This window comes from Oenanthe melanoleuca, chromosome 4 (assembly GCF_029582105.1).
Source record: "Oenanthe melanoleuca isolate GR-GAL-2019-014 chromosome 4, OMel1.0, whole genome shotgun sequence".
NCBI classification, from domain to species: Eukaryota; Metazoa; Chordata; class Aves; order Passeriformes; family Muscicapidae; genus Oenanthe; species Oenanthe melanoleuca.
The window spans coordinates 64,182,947-64,205,591 of record NC_079337.1 but is presented as its reverse complement, the minus strand read 5'-3'; the positions used below and the strand labels follow the sequence as shown (position 1 = coordinate 64,205,591).

At 43.6% G+C, this 22,645-nt stretch overlaps 1 protein-coding gene across 3 annotated transcripts in view; it reads left to right on the top strand.

The window, feature by feature from the left end:
* Window positions 1-980: 980 nt before the first annotated feature.
* REEP1 (receptor accessory protein 1) overlaps window positions 981-22,645 on the top strand; it is a 64,595-nt gene continuing 42,930 nt past the window's right edge. For 2 of the 3 annotated variants that reach the window (XM_056489450.1, XM_056489451.1), the window contains exon 1: window positions 988-1,150. In XM_056489450.1, the coding sequence (XP_056345425.1) occupies window positions 1,119-1,150 (32 nt within the window). In that variant the 5' untranslated portion in view covers window positions 988-1,118. Of the gene's footprint in view, window positions 1,151-22,645 lie in introns of all 3 variants that reach the window. The other variant, XM_056489449.1, reaches the window with a different exon arrangement.

Here is a 22,645-nt window from a genome sequence, read left to right as displayed (position 1 = left end):
TTTGAAATGTTCAGTCTCTCCTCGGAAGAGTTCTTCCCAGGTTACTCACAACACATGAGGGATTTTCAGCATCTTTCAGCTGTGCTGTCTCGGAATGGCAGGGTCACTTTGCTGCAGATGAGCAGTCTTCAGGAAGAACGATGTGTGTGGCAGGGAGGTGAGCATCCTGCAGTGCACCCAGGGCCAGGTGTGCCTGCAGCCCCGGACCCAATGCCAGAAACAGACCAGCTGCTCCACAGACCGACCTCTAAGTAACGCTTGGGGCTGATCTGGTGGCAAGCTTGAGATCTCAGGATTACTGCAAGACAAAAACTCATCGTGAATTGCCATTGGCATGTGTGCGTTCAGTAGAAGGGAAAATCCAAAGCAGGGGAGGTGATTTCAGGCACTCTAACCACATTTGGCATGTGTCAGTGAAAGAAAGGAAAAGAACCCAAAGGAAACTTAAAGAGAGCAACCTGCATGTCAAGCCGACATTGTTTTGTGTGTGGGCAGCTGTTCCTCATGGAAATTGCACTTGACAGCCGTGAGACCCTCTAATGATGTCGAGGAGAAATTGCTGCTTGTCTTCACTGATGATGATGGGAATCTACCTGGATCGTGTGGGCAACACCCTTGTCAGTTGTGCTGGACACTTTGATAGGAAACGGGGAAATCCTTCTCTTTCTATGGATCGAAGTCACCCCTCGAACCCGAACCTGTGTATGATGTGAACAGTCCGTAGGGCTTCCTTCGTGTCCTGCTCAACTGCGATGCTCCAGAAGCCCCCGCATACCCGCCCGGTGCCGCGGGTGGAGCAGGGACCCCTTCCTCACCCAAAAGCTGCGCGCACACGCCGGGGTCTCCGCTGGGGAGTCCGTCGGGAGCGGGGGGCTCGGGGGGCTCCACCTCCTCCTCCTCCTGCGGCGGGGGGCGGCTGCGGGCCCTGCCCAGCGTGGGCGGCCGGGCCCGGCCGCGCGCTGGCTGCGGGCGGCGCCGCCAGTGAGGCTGCGCTGAGCTGCGGGGCCGGATGGCCGAGCCGCCCGCCCCGCGCACTCGGGCGGCGGCCGGCAGCGGGCGAGGACACCGGGCGAGCCCTCCCTGCCGGGAGAGCCAGCCCTGCGGCACACGGCAGCGCCATGGTCTCATGGATCATCTCCAGGCTAGTGGTGTGAGTAGCTGCCGCTCGGCACCTGCAGCGTGTGCCCGCATGTGTGTGTGTGTGTGTGCGCGGTGTCCGCGCCGCCGGTCCCGCTTGCCCCTACTCTGGGTACTGGGCTAAATTTAGCGGGTTGTTGTCGGGGCCCGGCGGGTGAGGCAGGAGGTAGGTGGGTCAGACGGGATTTTCCAGCGTGAGAAAATCACCGAGGGGTGGAGGGCAAAGCGCTGCCGCGCCGTGCAGCGCAAGGTGACAGGGGAGGAGGAGAGCGAGCGACATCGGCCGGCGCTCGGCGATGGACGGGCTCGGGGTCCGGACGGGCAGCGGAGCATCCGCGGGTGGGAGAATGGACACGGGTCTGGGCAGCGGCGCTTTGTTACCGGCTCGGCGCGGCCGGGGGCTCGCGAGGGGGCGTGGGAGAGGCTCCCGGCGGCCGCCGCCGCTTTCTTCTGTCTGTTTAGCAAAAGAAATATCAAATATTCCTTTCCTCTTTTGCGACTTGCCGCCCGCCCTCTCAAAAGACGATCTCGCCCTCCCTTTAACCTGTCAGCCTGTGAGAAGAAGCGTGTGGCTCTTTGCACTTGTCCTACAGCTTTTCCATGGCTGAAACTGCTCTAGGTGGGAATGCATGTAAAAATTCCCTGGAAATGCTTCCCAGGCAACAGGGGAAAACCGAGCAAGCTCGAGGTATATGTTTATCTGCCCCATCTGAGAAGACATTTAGTGAGAAAAAGGCATTTTTGATGCCATTTGGAAAATTCCTGGAGGAGAGGGATTACAGGCTTAAGGTGGGGCAGCAGGATGGCTGATCTTCCTTCTGGAAATGTGAGTGGGGGAGGCTAATGTATGGCATCAGATGGATAATTTGCCGGTTTTCTCTGTCATGTACATACAGATGCATCTCCTGCGGATTCAGGAGGACATCTGTTGTGCTGTAAGTTATTTTAGAGCGTCTGTGAAGGCCTGTCACTTTCTTTGTCTGAAAGAAACGTGCCATGATGTTGCACCATCAGCATGTTTCCAGATAAGCATTTTCAAGGTCTGTTTTGCCTTAATATGAGATTAAACATCCAAAGGAAAACTCACCTTCATCTTAGTTATGTCTCTGTATCAGTAAGACATTGAGTGTCAGATATGAAGATTTTAGGGGGCTCTAGAGTTGAATTTAGCCCCTGGAGGTCTGTCATCTGGATTCAGCTGCAGCTAGCCATTATTTGGCTTGCACTTCATTCTGGGAAAGAGTGTTAAATATTTAAAAGATTTTATTTGAACAGTATAACTGTGCAGATATCTCTGCTAGCAATGTGAGTATGTATTGTCTAAGGCAGCTTTTCTTTCTTCTCTAATAGACTAATTTCCACTTTGAAAAAACCCACATTATTGTGTAACCCAGCTAATCCTCAACAACAAAGAATGTCTACACAGAATGGTAGTTGAACTTACTTGTCTGAGCACATGCACATCTACACAGATGATTTCATCTAAGACACATGGGCTGAGTAAAAATCTGATAGGGGCAGGACCTGGAGCAGTTGACCAGTCAGATAATTAGCTGAGCACACAGACCTTCCTGTTCTCTTCAGTGTTATCTGAATAACATGTCACAGCATGGAATCAGCTGTGCAGAGGGCAGTACCAGTTTGTTATGCTGCGTTTTTTGTAGCAAATAATGAATATGCAGTGTAAATATTAATTATTTAGTAGTCATAGTAATAAGTAAGAATTTTGCAAAGAAACGTAGGGCAAGCCAAGCTTCATCACCACTTTCTTTCCACTGCTGAGTGTACATCCATCCTTTAAGAATATTTTGCACCAGAAAGTGCTGGTTTGTTATGATCCCAGTAAGAAACTTAGACTCCTTAGAGTATTGCTTAAAACACCATTTTCTAGAGGGAGCATTGCAAAAAAAAAAAAAAAAAAAATAATCTTACATTCCATCAGATCCTGGAAACCCCAAGGTGTCTGACGTGGAAGAGCCCTCCAGTCTGATGCAGCACACCATGATGCAGATCTCTCTGTGGAAAGGTTCCCTTACACTTTGATCTTTTCAGCTCTCAGAGCATTTTCTTTTTATTTCTGAAAACATTTCCATTCATCACTCATACTGCCAGATGAAAAGGATGTTTACAAGAGAGCTTGTTGCTATGCTTAGTTGAAGACAAAGATGGGCAGGAGGTTTAATGTCAGGTGATGAGCAAGTTGCTCCTGCATACAGAAGGTATGTGCAACCCAGCACAGGCCAGACAGCACAGCACAGACCTGCACACGTTCAGAGGAACTGTGACTTGGATCCCTCACTCCTTGGTGTACAGTGGTCTTCAGATTAGGATCATAGCAAATATTTAATCTATATAATCCAGTTTCCCCATCTCATTATGAATCACTAGTTGATCCATCAGTATGGATAGCTGTGCTTTAAGTAGAATGGCCACCTGGTTGGGCTTTTTTTCCCTCTGCTTGTGTCTATGTAGTTGTTTTTTCATTAAATCTTATTAACTGATAAGGATTATGAAGAAAGTGGTGTGGTGTGCTTTAGTCACACTGTCAATGTTGATATGTGCTCTTATGACTTCTGCTGATCTCCACAGGGCTTATGTCTGATATGACTCAGCTAACAGAAAGGGCTTTAAAACAAAAAGCAAGCCTTTGCTTTCCTTGATGCTTTGCTGCTTCCACTGTCTCTGCTTTGTTGTAACTGGTTCTGTCCTGGCAGTTTCTATTTCTAAAACATTGCTGAAGGAGAAGAACCTGTGAGCACTTCTCACCTTTTACAGCGGGAAGTCAGGTGGCTTACTGCAAACCTTCTCTTACCTCATTTCACCTCTATGTTTGGGCTTTGTGTCCAGAGTGCTGGCTGGTTCTGTTCTGCCTGCAGACTGGGAAGCTAAATGATATCTTCAGAGCAGCATCTCTGTCATGGCTGTGTGTTAAAGTCAAAGATACTGTGTTCAGGATCTGCCCTCCTGTACAAATGTGAAACGAAAAAATAATCATATGCCTGGATATATTTTTCCTCTAAGAGCTCATTTCTCATTTTCCTGTGGTACTGCTCCCAGGTAGTTATTTCACTCTTAGTGAGAACAAAATCGGGATATTTCTTTTCTCATGGCAGTGGATTGCAGATGACTTTTCCACCGAGGGATGCCTGTGATGACTGGAATTGAAATTGTTGCATCTTGGAGTCATTTGTTCCTATGTCTCTCACAATAACAGAAGTGGGATAACATCATTATTTGTGGGTTAATTCCAGCCTTTTTTTATTCTTTGTCTCTGAGTACATCTCAAAGGACATCCTGGAGCACCTGTATCTCAGTTTCCTCATCTGTGAAGTGTAATGAACTGTTGTGAATTTATCTTGCCTGAGGGACACCAGAAGGGACCATTGGTCTGCCTTACCAACTACAGGTTATTGCTATTCATTCAAAAGGAGATTCAATTTGCTTCAAATGGTAGAGGCCTCTCTAGGAAAAAGACTTGGGATCTGTCTTTGTTACTGCAGACCAGTTCAGCTACAGCACACAGCACTGGCAATCCTGGGTAGCTACTTTTGGCTGCTGTCTACAGGCACTTTGAAGTTAAAAGTGGTGTATATAAATGCAGCTTGTTGTATTGGCATGGGAATCTTGTCCTTTCTCAGAAACATGAAACTTGGTTTATGTGCTTGGGGTCACACAGAATAGAAATAAAGATTTTTGGCTCCCATTCTAAAAGGTAGGCACATCACACTGCCTGTTGAAAGACTTTCAATCTAGAGCACATGGCAGAGGAAGGAAATGTCAGTAGAAACAAGGCTGGTTTAGACAGGTTATCAGTAGATGATATGATGCTGTGTGATGACTTAGGCATCTGAATTCCTCCTGTGAGAAGCTTAGAAGTCCATAGCAAATTAATATAACATGATTAAATATGTTCTTTATGGTGAAAATCCACAGCCTTGATTATGCTTTTTTTGCCTGCATTTATTTTCTTTTAAGTCAAAATGTCATTAATGGCCTCTCTGATCTCTCATGTTTTGATGTGAAAGAGAATGGCAGCCTTGGATATGTTCACTGGGAATTCCCATCCCTGTGTGGAAGTACTAGGGATTTGGGGATCTGTCAGAGGCATCTTTTCTTCTGGCTATCCCTAGAAGTAATTAGATTCTGAACAAAATCAAAGGGGAACCAAAGAATTATTTACCCTGTTGTGTGAAATTTCCTTCCCTATCACGGTTTGTTAGCTTTCTCTTTCTTGATTATTGTGATGCTGTTTTAGCAAGGCTGTGAGATTGGCCACCCTCATCCTCATCTGGTGTCAATCCATAGTGCTACTGAGTCAGACATTGATTTCATCTTTATGTCTGTAAAGAATTCCCATTTTAGAGAAACTTAGCAGATCCTTCCTCCTCCTGCTTTTCATTTGTATGGGAAGCCTGAAGAAATTTATGAATGAAACAGAACCTGAAAAGTCATATCATGGATATTATCTGAAGGTAGAAAATTATAACTTGTGTCTTCTTTATGAGAGGTAGAGACAGGATCCTCTCAAGCAGGCAAGGACTGCTCTCATAAAGGCAGAGCACAGCTTCAAGCTGTTGGTTATTGATACATCAGCGTTAGCATTTCAGTTGATGTATACTACTTCATATATATCATGTGTTGGTTATCAATACATCTGCATTTGCATTTTAGTTGACATACATCATGTATGTGAAGGTCCTTCACAACCTGCTTTGTTTACTTGGTGATCACAGGAGACATGAAGGACTCAGCTGTTTGTTGCTCTCTACAGGCCTCACACCAGCAGTGTAAAATTATCTGAAAATACAACAAAGGACCCAAAATGCAGCTTGAGCTCCCAGCCAAGGCTGTGGGGTGATTTTGCAGCAGACTCTTCTGTGTTCTGGAGCTGGGAAGATGGAAGGGCAGACCATCTGCCATACTTGAGAATTTACTGATAAACTTTACTATATAAAAAGTGGTGTCATCCCTCCAAAACAAAGGCTGCAGGCTTGCACTGCTGCTGTCCTTCGTGTGAAGAGCACATGGTCTCTGTGGCTGCCAGCTCAGCTCATGTGCATCCCTGCTGCAGCCTTTGGCTCTGCTGAGGGGGCAGAACCTGTTGGTGACAGTAAGTGACAGAGGAGCAGCCGGCGCAGGTGCGACATTTGCCATGCCCTTGATGTGAAATGTGAGCGTGTGATCACGCTGCAGGGGACAGCACTGCCTGCTGCTCTGGCAGCCGTGACCCAGATTCTCCTGCCCAAGCACAGATGTGCTGGAAATGCTCCTGGCCCCAACGGGCAAGGTTTTCTGGTGTGCACATCACAGATCTTACTGGTTCTGGTGTGGTAAGGAAGGATGCTTTACCAGCCTGGCAGCTAGGAAATGTAGCCAAGGGGCTTGGCCTTTGCAGCTGCCTTTGTGGGACCCTTTCCATTCACTGCATTAAAGCACTTTGAAGCATTAATTTAGTGTTGTGTCATTAGAGGAATTTTTACTGCCATTGTATGGGTAAGGGCACCAAGACACACAGAGATCAAGTGATGTGTCCAGTATTCCACACAGCAACAGGTAACATTATTCCTCCAGGCTCCTCACTCAATAAATTAATAAAAGGAAGCCTGATAAAGGGAATTGGGAAATGTATATGTGGCTTTTGTATGCATTTTTGATGGTGTGAGAGAGAGAGAGCAAAACTACAGACATATAGTTGCTACTGAAGCAGACAAACAACAAAAGACTGAAGTATTTTGAATCATGACCTATTCTCTTTCAGATCCTCAGGGCTGTCCTTACTGTCAGAGTCAGCAGAAAGCAAGAGCCAGATTACTTAATACAGACTACTAAGTCAGGCATTACACTGCCTAAAATTGGTTTCCTAGTCACAGGAGGGAGATTTAGATCCAAGGTGCTTGAGCTGTCATCCACAGATGGCTGGCAGTCCACAAAACATCAGTCAGCCAGTCAGTGTTTCAGCTCTAAACCAGAAACCATCATGCAGTTATGTACTAACTGATTTAAATAGAAGATACCATTTTTTAATTTTTTTTTTTTTCTTAGTTACAAGTTTTGTAATTATATCTATTGAATTACAGTTTTGTAAAGTATTAACATTTCAACATTTTGCCAATTCCATGTGACTTATTATGTGTCATCTATCCTTAAGCAACAGTGGGATTTAAAATGAGTTGTGTGTTCCTTTCAAAGGTTTGGATGGTCCAGTGATTAGGAAATGTAGAGAAACACTCTTAAGTGCTCTTACTGCAGTTAACAGAATGAGACTGGCATCTCTAAGGAGCTTCCATCAGGGGTTGTGTTGCATGGAGAGCTGTTGGGTCAAGAGGAAATACTTGGTGCAAATTGGATGAAGGAGATAACATACAATCATACCTCCTACTTCTTGGGCAGTTGGTTCTGAATATTGAGCACTGCATTTATCTCTCTGCTTCTGTGTCTCAGCAGACAGAGCTGATACCTTGGGAACTTTCAGGCTAATCAGGGTAAAGATGGATGAAGAACTGACTACTGCAGATGTATTGGCCAGTTTGGATTGCTGCAGAATGTTTGTTTGACAAAATTTCTTGTATGTCTTCATTAGGCAGCAAGGATCTGAGTCTAGATTTTCTTTTGTTGGCTCATCCACTTGGCTGGATTGAGGCCATTCAGATTTCAGGTAGGTCTTGTGAGGTGAAATGGCCTGATGAAGGGATGCATCCATGCAATCAGGCTCTTTGCAAGCAAAACACTCATATGGCAAAATCTCCCTCAGATCACCTGTATGGTTGAAGTTAATCACATGCTGCTTTTTGCAGGGAAGGTCTCACATATTTTAGTTATCACTGGTATGCTACTTAGATTGCAAACTCTTTTGGGCAGCAAGTTAATTTAGTATTTTTAAATGAGCAAGCTCATCTAGTATTTTCTATCTTGCAGTATCTAGACAGTAGGGGTTAGTCTCTAGCTGGTTCTTCTAAGTTCTATAGTAATAAAAAATAAATAAGGTATGAATACATGCAATTCTGCATTCTAGATTAATAATTTTTGAGACTGATCCTGTGCTCCTCAGTAATTTCTCTCTGACACTCTTGCTGATACAGTGTTCATGCTCTGATTTGGCATTTCACATGCATGTAGTAAGACAGAATTTAAACTGATAAAACACAAGCAAAACAGATGGTGAGCAAAGTGCTGAGAAAGAGCTAGAAGAAGTGACAAAAGAAGACTGTGTTTTATCTTTCCATGACTTGTGTGCTTTTGGAGAGAATGACTGAGGTAACAGGATACACTTGCTCATTCCACAGGTAGGACTTGGGAAGGCACTCCAGACCTGGAACACCATGCCAGAACTGGAAACATGGATAGTACTTTCCCAAGATTTGTACACAGAACCACTCAATCTTTTGCTGTGAGCCTCCAAACAGGCATAACTCCTTAGCAGAGTACCCTGCTGTTTTTTTCTTGCAGACATATTTTTTCAAGAGAAGGGGAGGGCAAGAGATTTTAATTTGCTTTGGGAGGTAAAGCAGTGATCTGCAGGCTGGTGAAAGTGATCACAGCCAGAAGCAGTGTGGGGATGGCATCAAAGGACAGAAGCTGGTTGTACAGTAAGTAGAAATGAAGATCAAGGATTATGTTTCAGAAGGGACACACATTTATTTGGAGGCAGAGGATTGGGTGTCAAGTTGGAGATTTACTCTTGACAGTGACAGGGGAGCAGCTGGTGTCATGCTTAGGAAAGGCTTGTTTCTTCAAATGCTGGTTGCTGCATCTCATGCACTGATTGCTAATAAAACATCCAGTTTCAAAGAAGGAATCAATCTATTGGTCAGTAAAGCTGCAGTCTTTCTTTCCCCTTTCTCTCTCATGGAGCCAAGAGTAATATTTTGCTTTCCAAAAATGGCAGATACTACAGGAGAGCAAAACCAACATTGAAGACCCTATTTGTGAGGAGCTACAAAGAATTCCCCTCATGTCTGCAATTTTGTACAGTTTTGGGCAGATCCCAGGGATACCAGAACCATGTGTGTACCTGTCTGTGAATTTACCAGGCAGTCCAATGCTATCAGCATTAATGAACAGTTGCAGCTCCTGCAGAAGAAACACTTTCGTTGAGTTCATACTGCTGCTTCCTTTCATTCAGCTCATTTATTCTATTTCTTGTTTCCAGCCTATAAATAAATGTTTACACAGGAAAGCAAAAAACTGACAGATATTTCTTGCCTCATCTTTTGAGAGAGGCTTATAACCAATAACCAGCCTCATATAAGGAAAGGGCTTGTGCTGCAGATTTTATATGAGAATACCGAGAACCTGGATTCAGTGCAGTGCTGTAAATTCCTTGTGGGAAGAGGAGAAATTATTTATTTTTCCCTAATTTGGTAACTTTAAATTGTCTTAGTGATAATCTCTCCATGTAAACTACCAGTCCTATTTTACACATGGTAGAGTCTGATGTGGGCATGAGTTCCATCCCCACTGGAACAGAATTGGAGGGGAGAGGTGAATATTAATTCTGAGTTGAAATATCCAAGCCAATGGTCAGAAGTCATGGGATGCTCTGGGATTTTTACATAGACAAGCTTTTTCTGTGGCAGAGCTCTCCTGGCTGTCAGTCCCTGAGGAGCCTTCACGGCAAAGTGAAACCAGGAGTCTTATATGGCATTTCAGGAAGAAAACCTTTGTTGGGAGGACAGATAGGAAACACCTGGTGATGGTAAAGAGCAGAGCAATCACAGGAAGATGACCTTCTCCATTCACACAATATTTCATGGTCACCTTTGTCTTGATGTCTTCAGCACAAATGCTCTGACACTTGCTGTGAGCATGTGAGGAGTGCTGCTCTCTCCAGCTATGGGTCACATCAAACAGCCCTCGTGATAAAGTGGTTGTTCTAGCTTGGGCAGTTCCCACAGGGCTGCTCTGGGTCATGCTCTACCTTAGGCCCTTTTCTGGATGAGCAGTTTGAAGCTCTTGAGCCTCATTCTGCTCATGGAAGGATTCTGCTTGTCCTGCTGCCTCTTCTGCTGTGGACTGGGGAGGACATGGTCTGTGCATATCTAAACTTAGACCTATGAGCACTCATTATGTGACCCACAAGAAACTATCCCTGGTGTTAGATCAGGCTCAATAACACCATCTGGCTCCTAAATCTACCTCCACAATTCAAGGTGACATGTGGAAGAGAGAGATGGATGCTGGAGCTGCAGTGGAGCTAAAAGGGTTTGACTTGAGTCATGTATTTCATGGAAAAAGATTGAGTGGTTTGACTTGAGAATGACTGCAGGACAGGTGGTTATGTGAAAATGAATTGATAGTCATTGTTTAGATTCCACTGAGCATGTCCCTCTGCAAAAAAGCCCACTATCCTAGCTGGTATTTTTTTTCTGGAAATCACAGCAGAGAGGCCAGGGGCATTATGGACACAAGCACTGAATGAGACTTTCCCTCTTCCAAACAATTTATCTAGGTCTGAGTTAAAGCACATTGTCAGGGCAGCCTGGAGGCTGTTTGCATTTTCCCTGGTTTAATTGTACCTGTTTTGTAGCTGAACAAAGGATTCTGCTTTCCAGGTTTATTGTTTTCATCCTGCTTATAAGGATTTTGGTCAAAACAGAAAAATGTTGCTGTTTAGAAAGAACATTAATAATTAAATTGAGGTACTCTGGGGAATATACCCCATGAATTTGTTGAATTTAAGTGGATCATAATAGTTTCCATGGCAACACACTCTGCTGTCCTATATAAAGGGTGTTTCTCATAGGATCAAATGCAGAGAGGAAGCTTCTATTTTAAAATATACCTTAAAAACACGAACACTGAACTAAGAGTAAATGGTTTCCTGCATAAATGTTGTAGGGATTTTCTCATGCTTGTTATACTGTGCACACCTCTTTTCATAGCTGTCAGAGTGCAATCAGTCAAACCAATCCCCTGCTGCCTCTAATGATTTATGGAGAACTTGAAATCTAATGATGCTTTCTCAGGATATAATCTGTCTCATAGATACATCCATATCTGGATATTTATAAAGCTGTAGCTGTCATGAGCCTGCAGTGGAGACTTCTGTGGTCCTTTTGAACAGATCTGCAAAAATCTTTATGTTCTACTGCCTGTCCTGGTGTCTGCTTGTGACCTCCCATCTCACTGTGCTGAGCAAAGCTGGTTTCATCAGCATTTGGACAGAATTGTGAGATCCTTGTGTAGGGTGTGTTACAGCTGATTACTCTAAGATGGGAATTCATGGTGATGGCTTAGCACCCATACACTTAAGAGATAATTGAGGAACCACACATTCACTTAGAAGATTTGGAGATTCTTCAACCCATCAGGAATTGCACAAACTCTTTTCCTCTAATCTAGCAATCAAATAAGTGTATCATTTTATATGCTCAAAAAAGCCTTACAGCCATGTGATCATTTACAAAATCTGTGTGAAATGAAGTGTGATCATCCAAACAAAAAAGATGGAATTTAATAGAAAGCTTCTAAATGTAACTTTCTAAGAAAGAAATCACAGCACATGAGGTGGGAAGAAAAGTTTGTATCTGGAATAATTAGAGCTTCTCTGTTTTGCCCTTATAAGCAGGCTAAGGGGTGCATTGCCAAATTTTACCAAGAACTACCACAAAAAATCCCAGTCCTGGCTTGTGGTAAGTCTGAAGAATCAAGGCTGAATTTTCTGCAGACAAACAAAATAAATAGCTGTTTCATTGCAAACCTCAATAATTTTCTCATCCCTAGGGCAATAGCAGAGCTTCAAGTTGTATCAGCTGGTGCTACTTTGCTGAGATCAGTGAGTGGTGTAAATCTATCCAGGTGGGAGACCTAAGGTTGTGTTTGTAGCTCAGAATGGTGAGGGCCTTGATGGTGCCAGCTGCATCCTGGAAAACTGAGTATTATGGGACAGAAGCTGGCTAGTTCAATAGAGGACTTGTGTTCTTTATGAGTTAAGCTGCCCTTTGAGTGGTGATACATCAAGGATAGAGGGCTCCTAAAAGCATCATTCTGTCATGAGCCTTTCATTTTAGTATTGGGTGTTTCATCACTAAATAGGAATATGGCTTTAGCTGCACTTCAGCAACCAAAGCCAATTGAATGGGCCATCCCCAAGCCTGTAATCAAGACACCTCTGGAGCTCTGAGCTCATTATCAAGCTTTTCTCTAAGAAATGGTAGTACCCACTGAAAGCTGAGGATGAAGAGCATAACCACCTTCACTTTAGATTCAATCCAAAGAATCCAAATGCCTTACTGCACCCTAGCAATATATTTTTAAAGCTACTTTAATCACATCAGACAAGTAGAAACTGCAGTCTCTCATGCCTCATGCCTGTGCCCTTGTGTGAAGCTTTGTTACAGAGAATGTTGGCTAACCAGGGCTGCTGCCATTGGCTCTGAGCTCATCCCTGATCCTGGCTGCCTTAAACCAATTCTGCTTTGCAGACTTTCCAGAACTGGACATCCCAGCAGCTCACTGATAGCCATTTCTAGGGCCTGAGGGGATGTGACATGTGTGATGGATAAACACCTCTGCCTGTTTCTACATATTGTTCATAGATCACTGCAAAATCAGCAGCTTGAGAGACTGCAGACAGCCACTGAAGGACTCTTGCCTGCTGTCCATGAAACAGAACATGAATTTTAAGTTTATGAATACTATGCCTACTTTTGCATGCTACTTGAAAGTGAACCAGTCTGCTTTCCATGTAGTTTGTGGTAATTTATATTTAATCTCATGTAAACCCATTCTGTAAAATCATACTTCCCACCCCCAAGGATTTACTTATAGATGAGATATTTTTCATCTCTTTGATATAGTGTGTCCTGAGGTTTCTGCACTCAGATGTGCTATACAGCCACTGGAATAGCTCAGCATTCTTTTTCAATTATTATTATGCTGAGGTTTGCAGATACTTGGCTGTAACAAATCAGGTCTCTATTCAAACACTATTATGATTTATGTATATTCTTGAAACCAAGAAACCTCAGTCTGGGCAGTCAGGCCATAAATGGCTGAAGTCTGTGTAAATTCAAGTCTCCAGACACATTTTATATAGCTACATGCATTTGAAACAGTTTTACTGTTTCACTTTAAAATAATGCTTTGTTTAGAGTGGGACTTGCAACATTGTCATCCTTCTGTGTGAATCTCCTTGCCTGAGAAGGAGGACAAACACTGGACTGTGACATTTAAGCCAGCAGTATTAACAAATGAGAAAAGGTGGAAAAGCATCCATAAGATAGCATGCAGTGTGGGCGTTCCCACAAAAAGTACAAGCTGCCTTCTCAAGCAGCTGCTTATTTAGAAATCTCTGAAAGGGTCCTTGGAGAATTGGCTGTCTTTCCCTTTGCTTTCCTCTCAAGTTATCTCTGTGAAGTCTCCATCTGCCTCCTAAGCCTCAGTTTATATTTTATTTTGTGTTTTGGGTAGCTGCCAGCTGAAAGGTATATGTGTGAGAGGGAAGGTGAGAATGGGAAAGAGGTAAAGTCACTAAGCCAAAGAAAGAAGAAAGGCAAAGCCTTTTCTGTTCAGAATTGTGCAGTGCACTGGCTGCTTACCCAGGCCTGAGACAAAGTGATATTCCTGAGTGATTATGGAGCTGTGTCTGTGTCACAGGCTTTGATCTGAACACATCTGTGTTTGGGGAAATGCAGAGTAGAAGAGAGCAGCATGACTTATCTCTTTTACTCTCTAAGGCTCTCAGCTAAAGCCTGAAATTCAGAGACATATGAGAAGTCTGTGAGAGATCAAAATTGAATGCAAATGGGAATATGACATCTTCTGTCAGAAGGAGGATTGAGTATCTGGATAGCAATACTGCTGTCTTGAGGCATTAAAAAAAACCTGATGTCTTCATCAAATTGTGAAACTGGATTTTAAATCCCAACTTGTATAATATATGCATATATTGCATATATCTGTGAACATCAGATATTTTGATTTGTACTCTGAACCTGCAAGGCTGTGTGCATGCTATTTTCTGAGAAGCTATTTTCTGATACTTTATTTTGAATGGAAATGCTCCTGTAATTGCTTCCAAGAAACCACCTGATGAGAACAAATGAGCAAATGTGGGAATTGCTAAGATGTGCTCACAGTGAGATTGTCTCACTGTGTAATGGTGGGGGTGGCACAGAAGCAGTGCCTGGAAACTGTGACTTCTCTTTCTAGATCTCACTCTGCCTGGGCTGTGACCAAGCTGCTGATTTCCAGTGGTGAAGCCATTTATTTTCCTGCATGGTCAATGAAACTTGTGGATATTCATCATCTCAGCCTTCTCTGAATGTTTTTATCCTATGTATCTATTTGTCCAAAATCTCAGATTGTCAGGTGTCATTGTAAAGCTCTCAATATGAGCTGGTGTGCCATGAAATGCTTCACTGCCCTCACTAGTGAGTCTTGCCTGCACTTTAGGTAATAGGTGGTTGTTAAAGAAATGTAATGTAGGTGAATAGTAGCTGTGCTGTAAAAATTGGTGTGAGCAAAGTGTTTAACCTGTTAAGCTTCAGATTAGAAAATATCAGAAATTAAAAAATAAATTGAGTATTAGTCAAGAAATACAAAACCTACTTTAAAAAAACTACTTTAAGAGATAAAATTATTTGGGAGGAATAGGGAAGGAATTGTCTTTTTGTAGCAGAAGTATATTAAGTTGTGAAGTGAATCATGATGTAGGAAAGTTAAACAGATGCAGAGAGATTTCAAAGATCAGAAGAAAAGCCTTGCATTTTAAGAAACATCCCAGAGTGGCTAAGGAAATGTGTATAAGTTCCAGTTTTCTGTCTTAGTGCATATACACTTGTACACATAAACTTTTTGTTGAGCAAAACCAAAGATATTTTAGAATTCTCTGTCAAACTGCATGTGTTGTATCTGTTCCATGCACCTGCAAAGTGAATTGCAAGTCAGAAATATTTAACTTCAGCTGCAGTTCTGGGCAATATGCAAGTGTTACTGATGGGATGGGCATGAATTTTGGGAGCTGGGCAACTGAATTTCCACCTAGGGTGCCTTAGCCCACCCACACTGTAAATGCTCTGAGCCAGAAGCAGTGACATTATGCTGCCCAACCCAAACAAGTTAAAGGCACAACAGATGCAGATTTTGTGTATCAACTCTACATGATGTTGGGAGTGCTCAGCTGGGCTGATGTGGAACCAAAATATACAAAAGGGATCTGGCAACTCAGCTATTTCCCAAAGACTTGGAGAGAACTAATTGAAGATGGTAAAGACTTACAGAGATGTTGATATTTCTGTGCCTAGAGTACTGCTGTGTCCTCAGGTACAGTCCTGAAAAGCCTTTTAGAATTATTAGATTGGAAAAATTAAAGATTCCTGGACCCTGGAGTATGTATTTGTCCTGTTACTAACATAGGTCAACCCTTCAACAGTGCTGACTATAACTGTTCTTAGGATCAATTTCATTTAATCTTTCTTCATTTAACCTGAAAATACAGTTCTCTGACTTCTGAAGGATTAATTTAGGGGCTCTGGAGGAGGTTGTCATTTAAGAAAGCCCTTTAAATCAATTTTAGCTTGATCAAGGCTTTGCAGCCCCTGATCCTTTTAAAAATTATCGTAGCATGACTATTAGCTATGTATGGGTAATTTGCTTTCCATGTGAGGTTCCCAGGGTTCCCAGCTCTGGCAGAAGAAAGGATGTGTCATTTTATCTTTAGATATGTACTGTGGGCCATGGGTAAATAAGCTGATAATGACCTCTCTACTCACAGCTTTGTGTAAGAATAGATCATGCAACAACATTACCATAAAACCATTATAGTAAACTGCACAGTTAATGACACAAAGCCTTGTATGTGAGTATGTGGCTGTAGAGATAAGGGAAATCTAGCTGTTCCTCTAGCTCACTAAAAATAGCTAAGAGATTTAGAGCACTGTTTGTAAATATTCATTTCATCTCCCTGCCCCTCTCTCTGCTAACAGCACCCATTCTGTGTTAAGTCCCAGAGTTAAGACAGTGTGGTGCTGTTCTTCACATGCTTCCCTTGGCAGGCAGGTAGGTATTCCCCAGTTTAGCTCCTTGGGAACAGCACCAGTTGGAAAGGAAAGGGTGTGGTGGGGCTGGGGAAGAAGGTTCTCCAAGCAGCAAGGAAGAACCTCCTGGTTATTCAGGGAGTGGATCCCTGGCACTGCTGTACCTCTGGTCATAGCAATGATCTAGTGCTGTTCTCTTCCAGGGTTGGGGTAGCAAGAGGATTTTCCAGCAGGTTGAAGAAAACAATTGTTCCCCTCTATTTCTCAACTGTGAGGGGATGTCAGAGTTGCTGGCTGGAGTAGAATATCCCATTTGAGTTTTGCTGGTAGAAGGAGGGCCCTGGCAGCAATGAGTCCAGTGCAAGAGGGATGGAGTGCATGGTGCACCAGGGCAGATGAGTGGGATGTTTGTTCAGCCTTAGTAAGAAATGGTGAAGGGGAAATGTCATTGCTGTCTTCAATTGCTCTCCATTGCTGTGGAGGATTGTTACAGAGAAAGCTTTTTGTGGAGGCACAGCAAATGGGGGCTGAGGCAATGGAAACAAGTTGCAGCAAAGGAAATTCTGATTATATATAAAGAAAAGAATTCTTCAAAGCAAGGATAAGCAAACATGAACAGGAGTTCAGAGATGAAGATACTGAAAATTTGACTGGACGGGGCCTGGGGCTCATGATTTATTTCTGGCAGGGGTTTGGTGCTGCTCTTTTGTTCCTGAGTGAATCTGGTTCCTCCAGATTCAACCCTGGAGGAAGTGCTCTTGCTCTGCAGTGAGCATTATCCGTGGAAGCTCAGAAGCCAAAGTGCTGGTGCTCTCACCTGTACTCTCCAGGAGAACTTCAGAGGTTCAGTAGGTATTTTACATGGTGACCACTGTGGGTGAGTATGTGAAGAAGTGAAATAAGAGGTGACACTGTACTGTCATTTTGGTGTGCTTTTCATTCCGTGTGTGGGCCCAAGTCCACTGTCTGCCCATGCATCCCATAATGAGTCTCATACCACCCCCAGTCTGTGAAGTGCTCTGGGGAGCCTCTCCCATTAATACCATTAACACCATGATGGGTGTCACCCCCATGGGGCTGATCCTGCCCTAGGACAGCCCTGAGAGGTGCAGGGCCAGGTTATTATTCAGGCTCTCCCAGCTGCTGTTTTGTATCACTTATCTTAACACCATGATTTAGGATTAGCCACTAAATGGTCATTTTTCTTCTAATTTATTTTAATTAGAGGCAAAGAGTTATCCTGGTAGTTGAAACTGAATTCAGAGGTGTAGCCAGCAGGTCTGATTGATTATTTATTAGTGGTCCATGGCTCCAGAACAGAGGCGTGTTTCCTTCTGCTTTCCTCTCCCTTATGTCTGGTTAGACTGGAGGCTGCTCTGTATCAGTTCAGCTCCAGCTGGAGATCTCTGCCTTCATGTTTATCTCAGCTGCACCATGCATTTCATTACAATGCTGTTATTATTTGTATAAAATGGAGGGATTAAAAAGGATGAATGAAATGAGAAAAGACCCTGGAGGAAAGAACTCTATTAAATTCACACTAGAAACCCTAGTCAAATACCTGTGAGAAAAGACTAGAAATCTCTGTTTTTCAAGCTGTATGACAGTTTTTTGTTTTCCTTTGTTTTAAAAGAAAAATTATGCAGGTCCTAGTAAGAAAACAGGTGCCCAGCCACTCCCTAAAATGTTTATAGTACTCAGAAGAAATACCAATCTGTGTATGTGGGCCAGAAAGAGAAACTTGGTCTGCATGGCCTGTGAACTCCCTGCAATTTTGCAGCTGTTATATTTAGCATGTGGCATTCTGATACCCATGCTAACGAAAGCATGGAGCTGGGCCGAATATTCTGAAATTACCTGTAGAATCATCTTGCCCTAGGTTTCCCATGCTCTTGCTTTAAAACTGGAGTTGAAAACTGGGCACTGTTCATGTCCTGATATGTTTCTTCCTGTGTGATTTTAATGTCTCACTTTCTTATAATTTAAAATAGACTTAAACCATTAATGAAATAGAAATAATCAGAAATCAGTAGTAATGCCACCAGCTTTGATATTCATGTGAATAACATTTATATTGTGCTTCGAAATCCTTCTTTGAAATGTGTTATCAAAATGAGAAGAAATGTTTTAAAGATGCGTGTGGGATTTTTGTTTGTTTGTTTACTTAACTAGTGGGTAGATATTGGCTCTGGAACATGAAGGTTACTGGATCCCGCTTGTTTTCACTGAGTCTGGTCCCTAAAAATGTTTGGCCTTCTGGTTTTTCTGGTTAATGTTCTGGAGTTGTAAGAAAGTTACTTCCTGATGGAAGGAGTTAAGCTGTTTACTGTTAATTTACCAGCATCCACTGTATCACCCATGCTAGTGGAAGGTGGCCCTGCCCACAGCAGGGGCATTGGAATAGCAGTAAGATTTCACCTCAGGCTGTTTTGCACCAAGATGGCTGTGACTATTCCTGATACCTTTTTCTGTACCAAACTGCTCTCCTTGGCTGGAGGAGAGATCTACCCTGGGTTTCTGTCCTCCCCTGAGAGCATCTGGAGAGCTCCAAGACCCAGAGGTACTCACAGCAACCTTGGGACTGCTTGATTTGTTACAGCAGATTGGGTCATTGGTAACCTGTGGAAAGTCAATATTTTTCATTGCTTTAGCTGAGTATTTGGGCCAAAGAGATCTTCTGGTTTAATTTTGAAATTACATTGAGCTAAAATATTCCTTGCATTTAGTTAAGAACTTCTAGCAATGTTCTATCCCTGGGAAGCTGAAGTAACAATACTCTAAGGAGGTTATGTTGCAATTGATTTGGATGTGTTATAGCTTAATTTAATTTTTTATTCCTGTTTTCTATCCCATAAGTACACCACAAAAAGTCTAAAGTTGTCTTTCAGTGAGGGATAGCTGAACAGGAGCTTTTGTGTTTCTTGCTACTTCCTCAGACAGTGGTAGCATTTATGGTTTGATGGTGGAAGTCTTCCATAACCTGAACTTAGTTTTCAAATACAGAGAATGTTGTAGGATTATGCTCTCAATTAGGATTTCTATATGTGGTTACACTTCCTAAAAGGTGATTCACATAGTATCAGAGTCAAAATAATTCCAAAATAATACTTGCAACATGATGTGGTTTTCTATGGAAATAATGCAGAGCTTCTCTGTTGGTAAGCAATCCATATTTTATACCTTTTTTTAGCCTAGAAATTAGATTGGTTAGGTTATAAGTTTTCCTGTTCCTTTTCATATCATGAGCCTACCATAAATCTGTAGGCTAACTCACAATGCAGATTTTGGACCATCTGTCATCTCTGGAATATAATATCAGTGCTTCTAAAAAAACTTTTCCCACATAAACATCCCCCTCTCCAGAGTCAGGAAAAGCAGCCCATCCCATCTAAAACATACCATTAAGTTTTCAAGTTGCCTTTTATTTGGCTTGGAAAAAAACAAAGCTCTCTATGGTCAGTGCTGGATAGGGAAAAGAGCACATAGACCCTGAGCTATTTTGGAGCAAAGATTTGGATCTTTGGGTGAAGATCTGACCCAGTCACAGAACAGGATTGTTTTCTTCTCGAAAAGGCACAGATTTTATTGCCCTCAGTATCACACTTTTTAATTACTTCTTCTTCCCCTAAAAGTGATGAGGCTGTGGGCTGTGCCAGGCTGGGAGCAAGCTCGGTGCCGTGGGCTGTTTTCTCCTGGGGGGAGAGGGGAGGAGCAGCAGCAGCGAAAATGCCTCTGGTGAGCCCCACGAAACACTATCTGTGACAGGCAGCTGCTCAGAGCAGTGCCAGGCTCACTGTTCTTGTTGCCTGCAGTTTCTCACCAGCCCCATACGCTCCCCACACAGACCCCCTTTCAAACATTGTCTGGGTGACAACAAATTCCTCTCTCTCATCAGCGCTCTGGGCCCTGCAGCTCTGCCGAAGGCAGCATGAAGTAGAACAGACCAGCTTAGGAAACCTCCACCTGCAAGGAATTTGCTTCCTAAAATAGCTGCAGAGCCGTGGGGTATTTTTATAGCAGCTACACAGGCATTCTCTGCTCTGGAGGACTGGGAAGAGAACTCTGAAGGGTTGGCTTGAGTGTAAATTGATGGAATTCTGACTGAGTTTGAAGAGCGTCTGGAACCCTGGGAAGGGTTAAGTGCCTGCCTAATCTTGAATGGACTTTAAATATGATACTTAAGGGTACCCATGTAAACATAACCTTGTGAAGAGCCTTCACTGCTGGTAATTTTTCTAGGAATGACAGGCTTCAGTGGGCATCACGTGTATTATCATAACAATCCCAATATTTAACAAGGTTTCTCCATCAGTAATAGAGTTATTTTAGCATTTCTATCTTCTTCCTGGAACAGAAAGTGTGGAAAAGGGAACAGTGGGGCCAGGTTTATCTTGTTTAGACCAGCCTGAATAGGATTTCAATGTGAACAAATAGTTCACAGAATCACTGAGGCTGGAAGAGACTTCAAGATCATCCAGTCCAACTGCCAACCCTGTGCAACCATCGTCACCCCTAAACCATCCATCTCTCCAAGTGCCACATCCAGACTCCTCTTGAACAGTTCCAGAGATGGTGACTCACCACGTCCTTGGGCAACTTATTCCAGTGCCTAACCACTCTTCAAGTGAATGAAAAAAAAATAGCTAATCTGAACCTCTGAACCACTGGTGCCACTTAAGGCCATTTTATCTTATCCTTTGACTATAGACACAGCAGAAGAGACCAGCCCCACCTCACTACAACCTCCTGTCAGTTCTAAAGAGCAGTGAGGTCTCTTTGGGCCTTCTCTTTCTCCAGACTAACCAACCTGAGTTCCCTGAGCTGCTCCTCATTGGACGTGTCTTCTAAGCTTTGCTGTACTTCTCTGGACATGCTCCAGCACCTCAACACCCTTTTAGAAGTGATGAGCTCAAAACTGAACACAGCACTTGAGATGCATCTTCACCAATGGCCAGCACAGGGGGACAATCACTTCCTGGAATTGCTGGCCACACTATTGCTGCTACAGGCCAGAATTCCATTTGCCTTTTTGGCCATGTGGGCACACTGCTGGCTCATTCCCAGCTGATTGTCAACCAGCACCCCCAGGTGTTTTTCTGCTGAGCAGCCTCTCAAACCACCCTGCCCCAGATGCATGGGGCTGTTGTGACCCAAGTGTAGTTGTGTGACAGTTCCAGGCTGGCCAAGGCTGTTTCTCCACCCATCCCTCCTGCTGTTTCTTCACCTGTTTGTGTATCCTGGCCATCTGCCAGCTCCTGTGTGAGGAGTGCCCTGCCTGAGGAAAACAAAAAAAGGGTCATGTCAGCTGGAGAGGAATATGTGCTGCTTTGGGAAGATGAAGACTGCTTAAATTAGAAGCATCAAGGACAGTCCTTGACTTGCTGTTTCTGCTGGAAGGCCAGTCAGTTCCTGTGCCTTGCAGTTATGCTGGGAGGAGCAATAAGGTTTCATTAACCAAGATGGAGTTTCACTTTGCTTCTATAGTAACCTGGCTGAGAAGTCAGAGGTGGATCTGGATGGAAAGCAAAGCATCTTTGTGTTAGACACAGAGCTCTCCTGGCTCTGCCCCCTGCTTCCTTGGTGTGGATGTGTATGTGCTTTGGAAGTGTGGATGTGAGGACATGGTCTTAGCAGGTCAGAAGAGCTAAGCAAATCACCAAGGAGGTGCAGAGGAATGTTTCCCAAAGCAGAGGGATGTGCTGGTGGCTGTGCAAGTAGAGCTTTATGTGCAAAGGCAATGCATGACTGGCTGAGTGACATGGGCACACCTGTACCTTTGTCCTTGGGCACTGGACCAACCCCATAAGGATTTTCGATTCAAGTTGCAAGTAGAGTCTGAAGTGAGCCTAATCTGTCTCAGGGATATCAGGACCCAGCGCTTTCCTTGAGAGATATTTTTGTCATGAGTATTCTCAGAGTGTATCAGGATGTCAGTCTGACATGGTCAGGTATCCACATCTCTTGGGGCCCAAGGTGGGGATGGTGTCAGGTGTCACCCTGAGGGTGAGCAGGCAAGTTCCAACTTCCCTGAGCCACCATTCTGCTGCACAGTGACCACAAAGAATTAGCAGGAGCCACCTCCTAGAGAATATAGCCCAGAACCCCCTCTGCAGCTGGTGCCTCCTCCACCCCAGCCCCTTCTTGAATATCAGGCATTTGGCTTGTCCAGGGATTCAAATTAACCCTTTCCCTGACATTGTGCACTGCTTATTTTCATGTCTCCAACTGCTGGATTTCAACTGGGAACCTTCAGTGCAAAGGCAGTGCAGTTTATTTTTGATCTGTGGCAGAGTGTGAACATTAATTAGGACTGGTAATAAGGAACACAAACCTATTGGCACCTTTCTTGGTGATATCATTGAGGAATGCTGGCATGGTGACAGCTCAGCTTCTGCTCTCTGTGTAAGAAGCACACACTAGACAGTGAACATGTTGAGAAAATAGGAAATACCTCAATGATTCCTAAATGTGTCCATCCCTGTGGGTAGAAGTTGCCATCTTGGCTGCTGTGCTGATGAAATGGGAACATT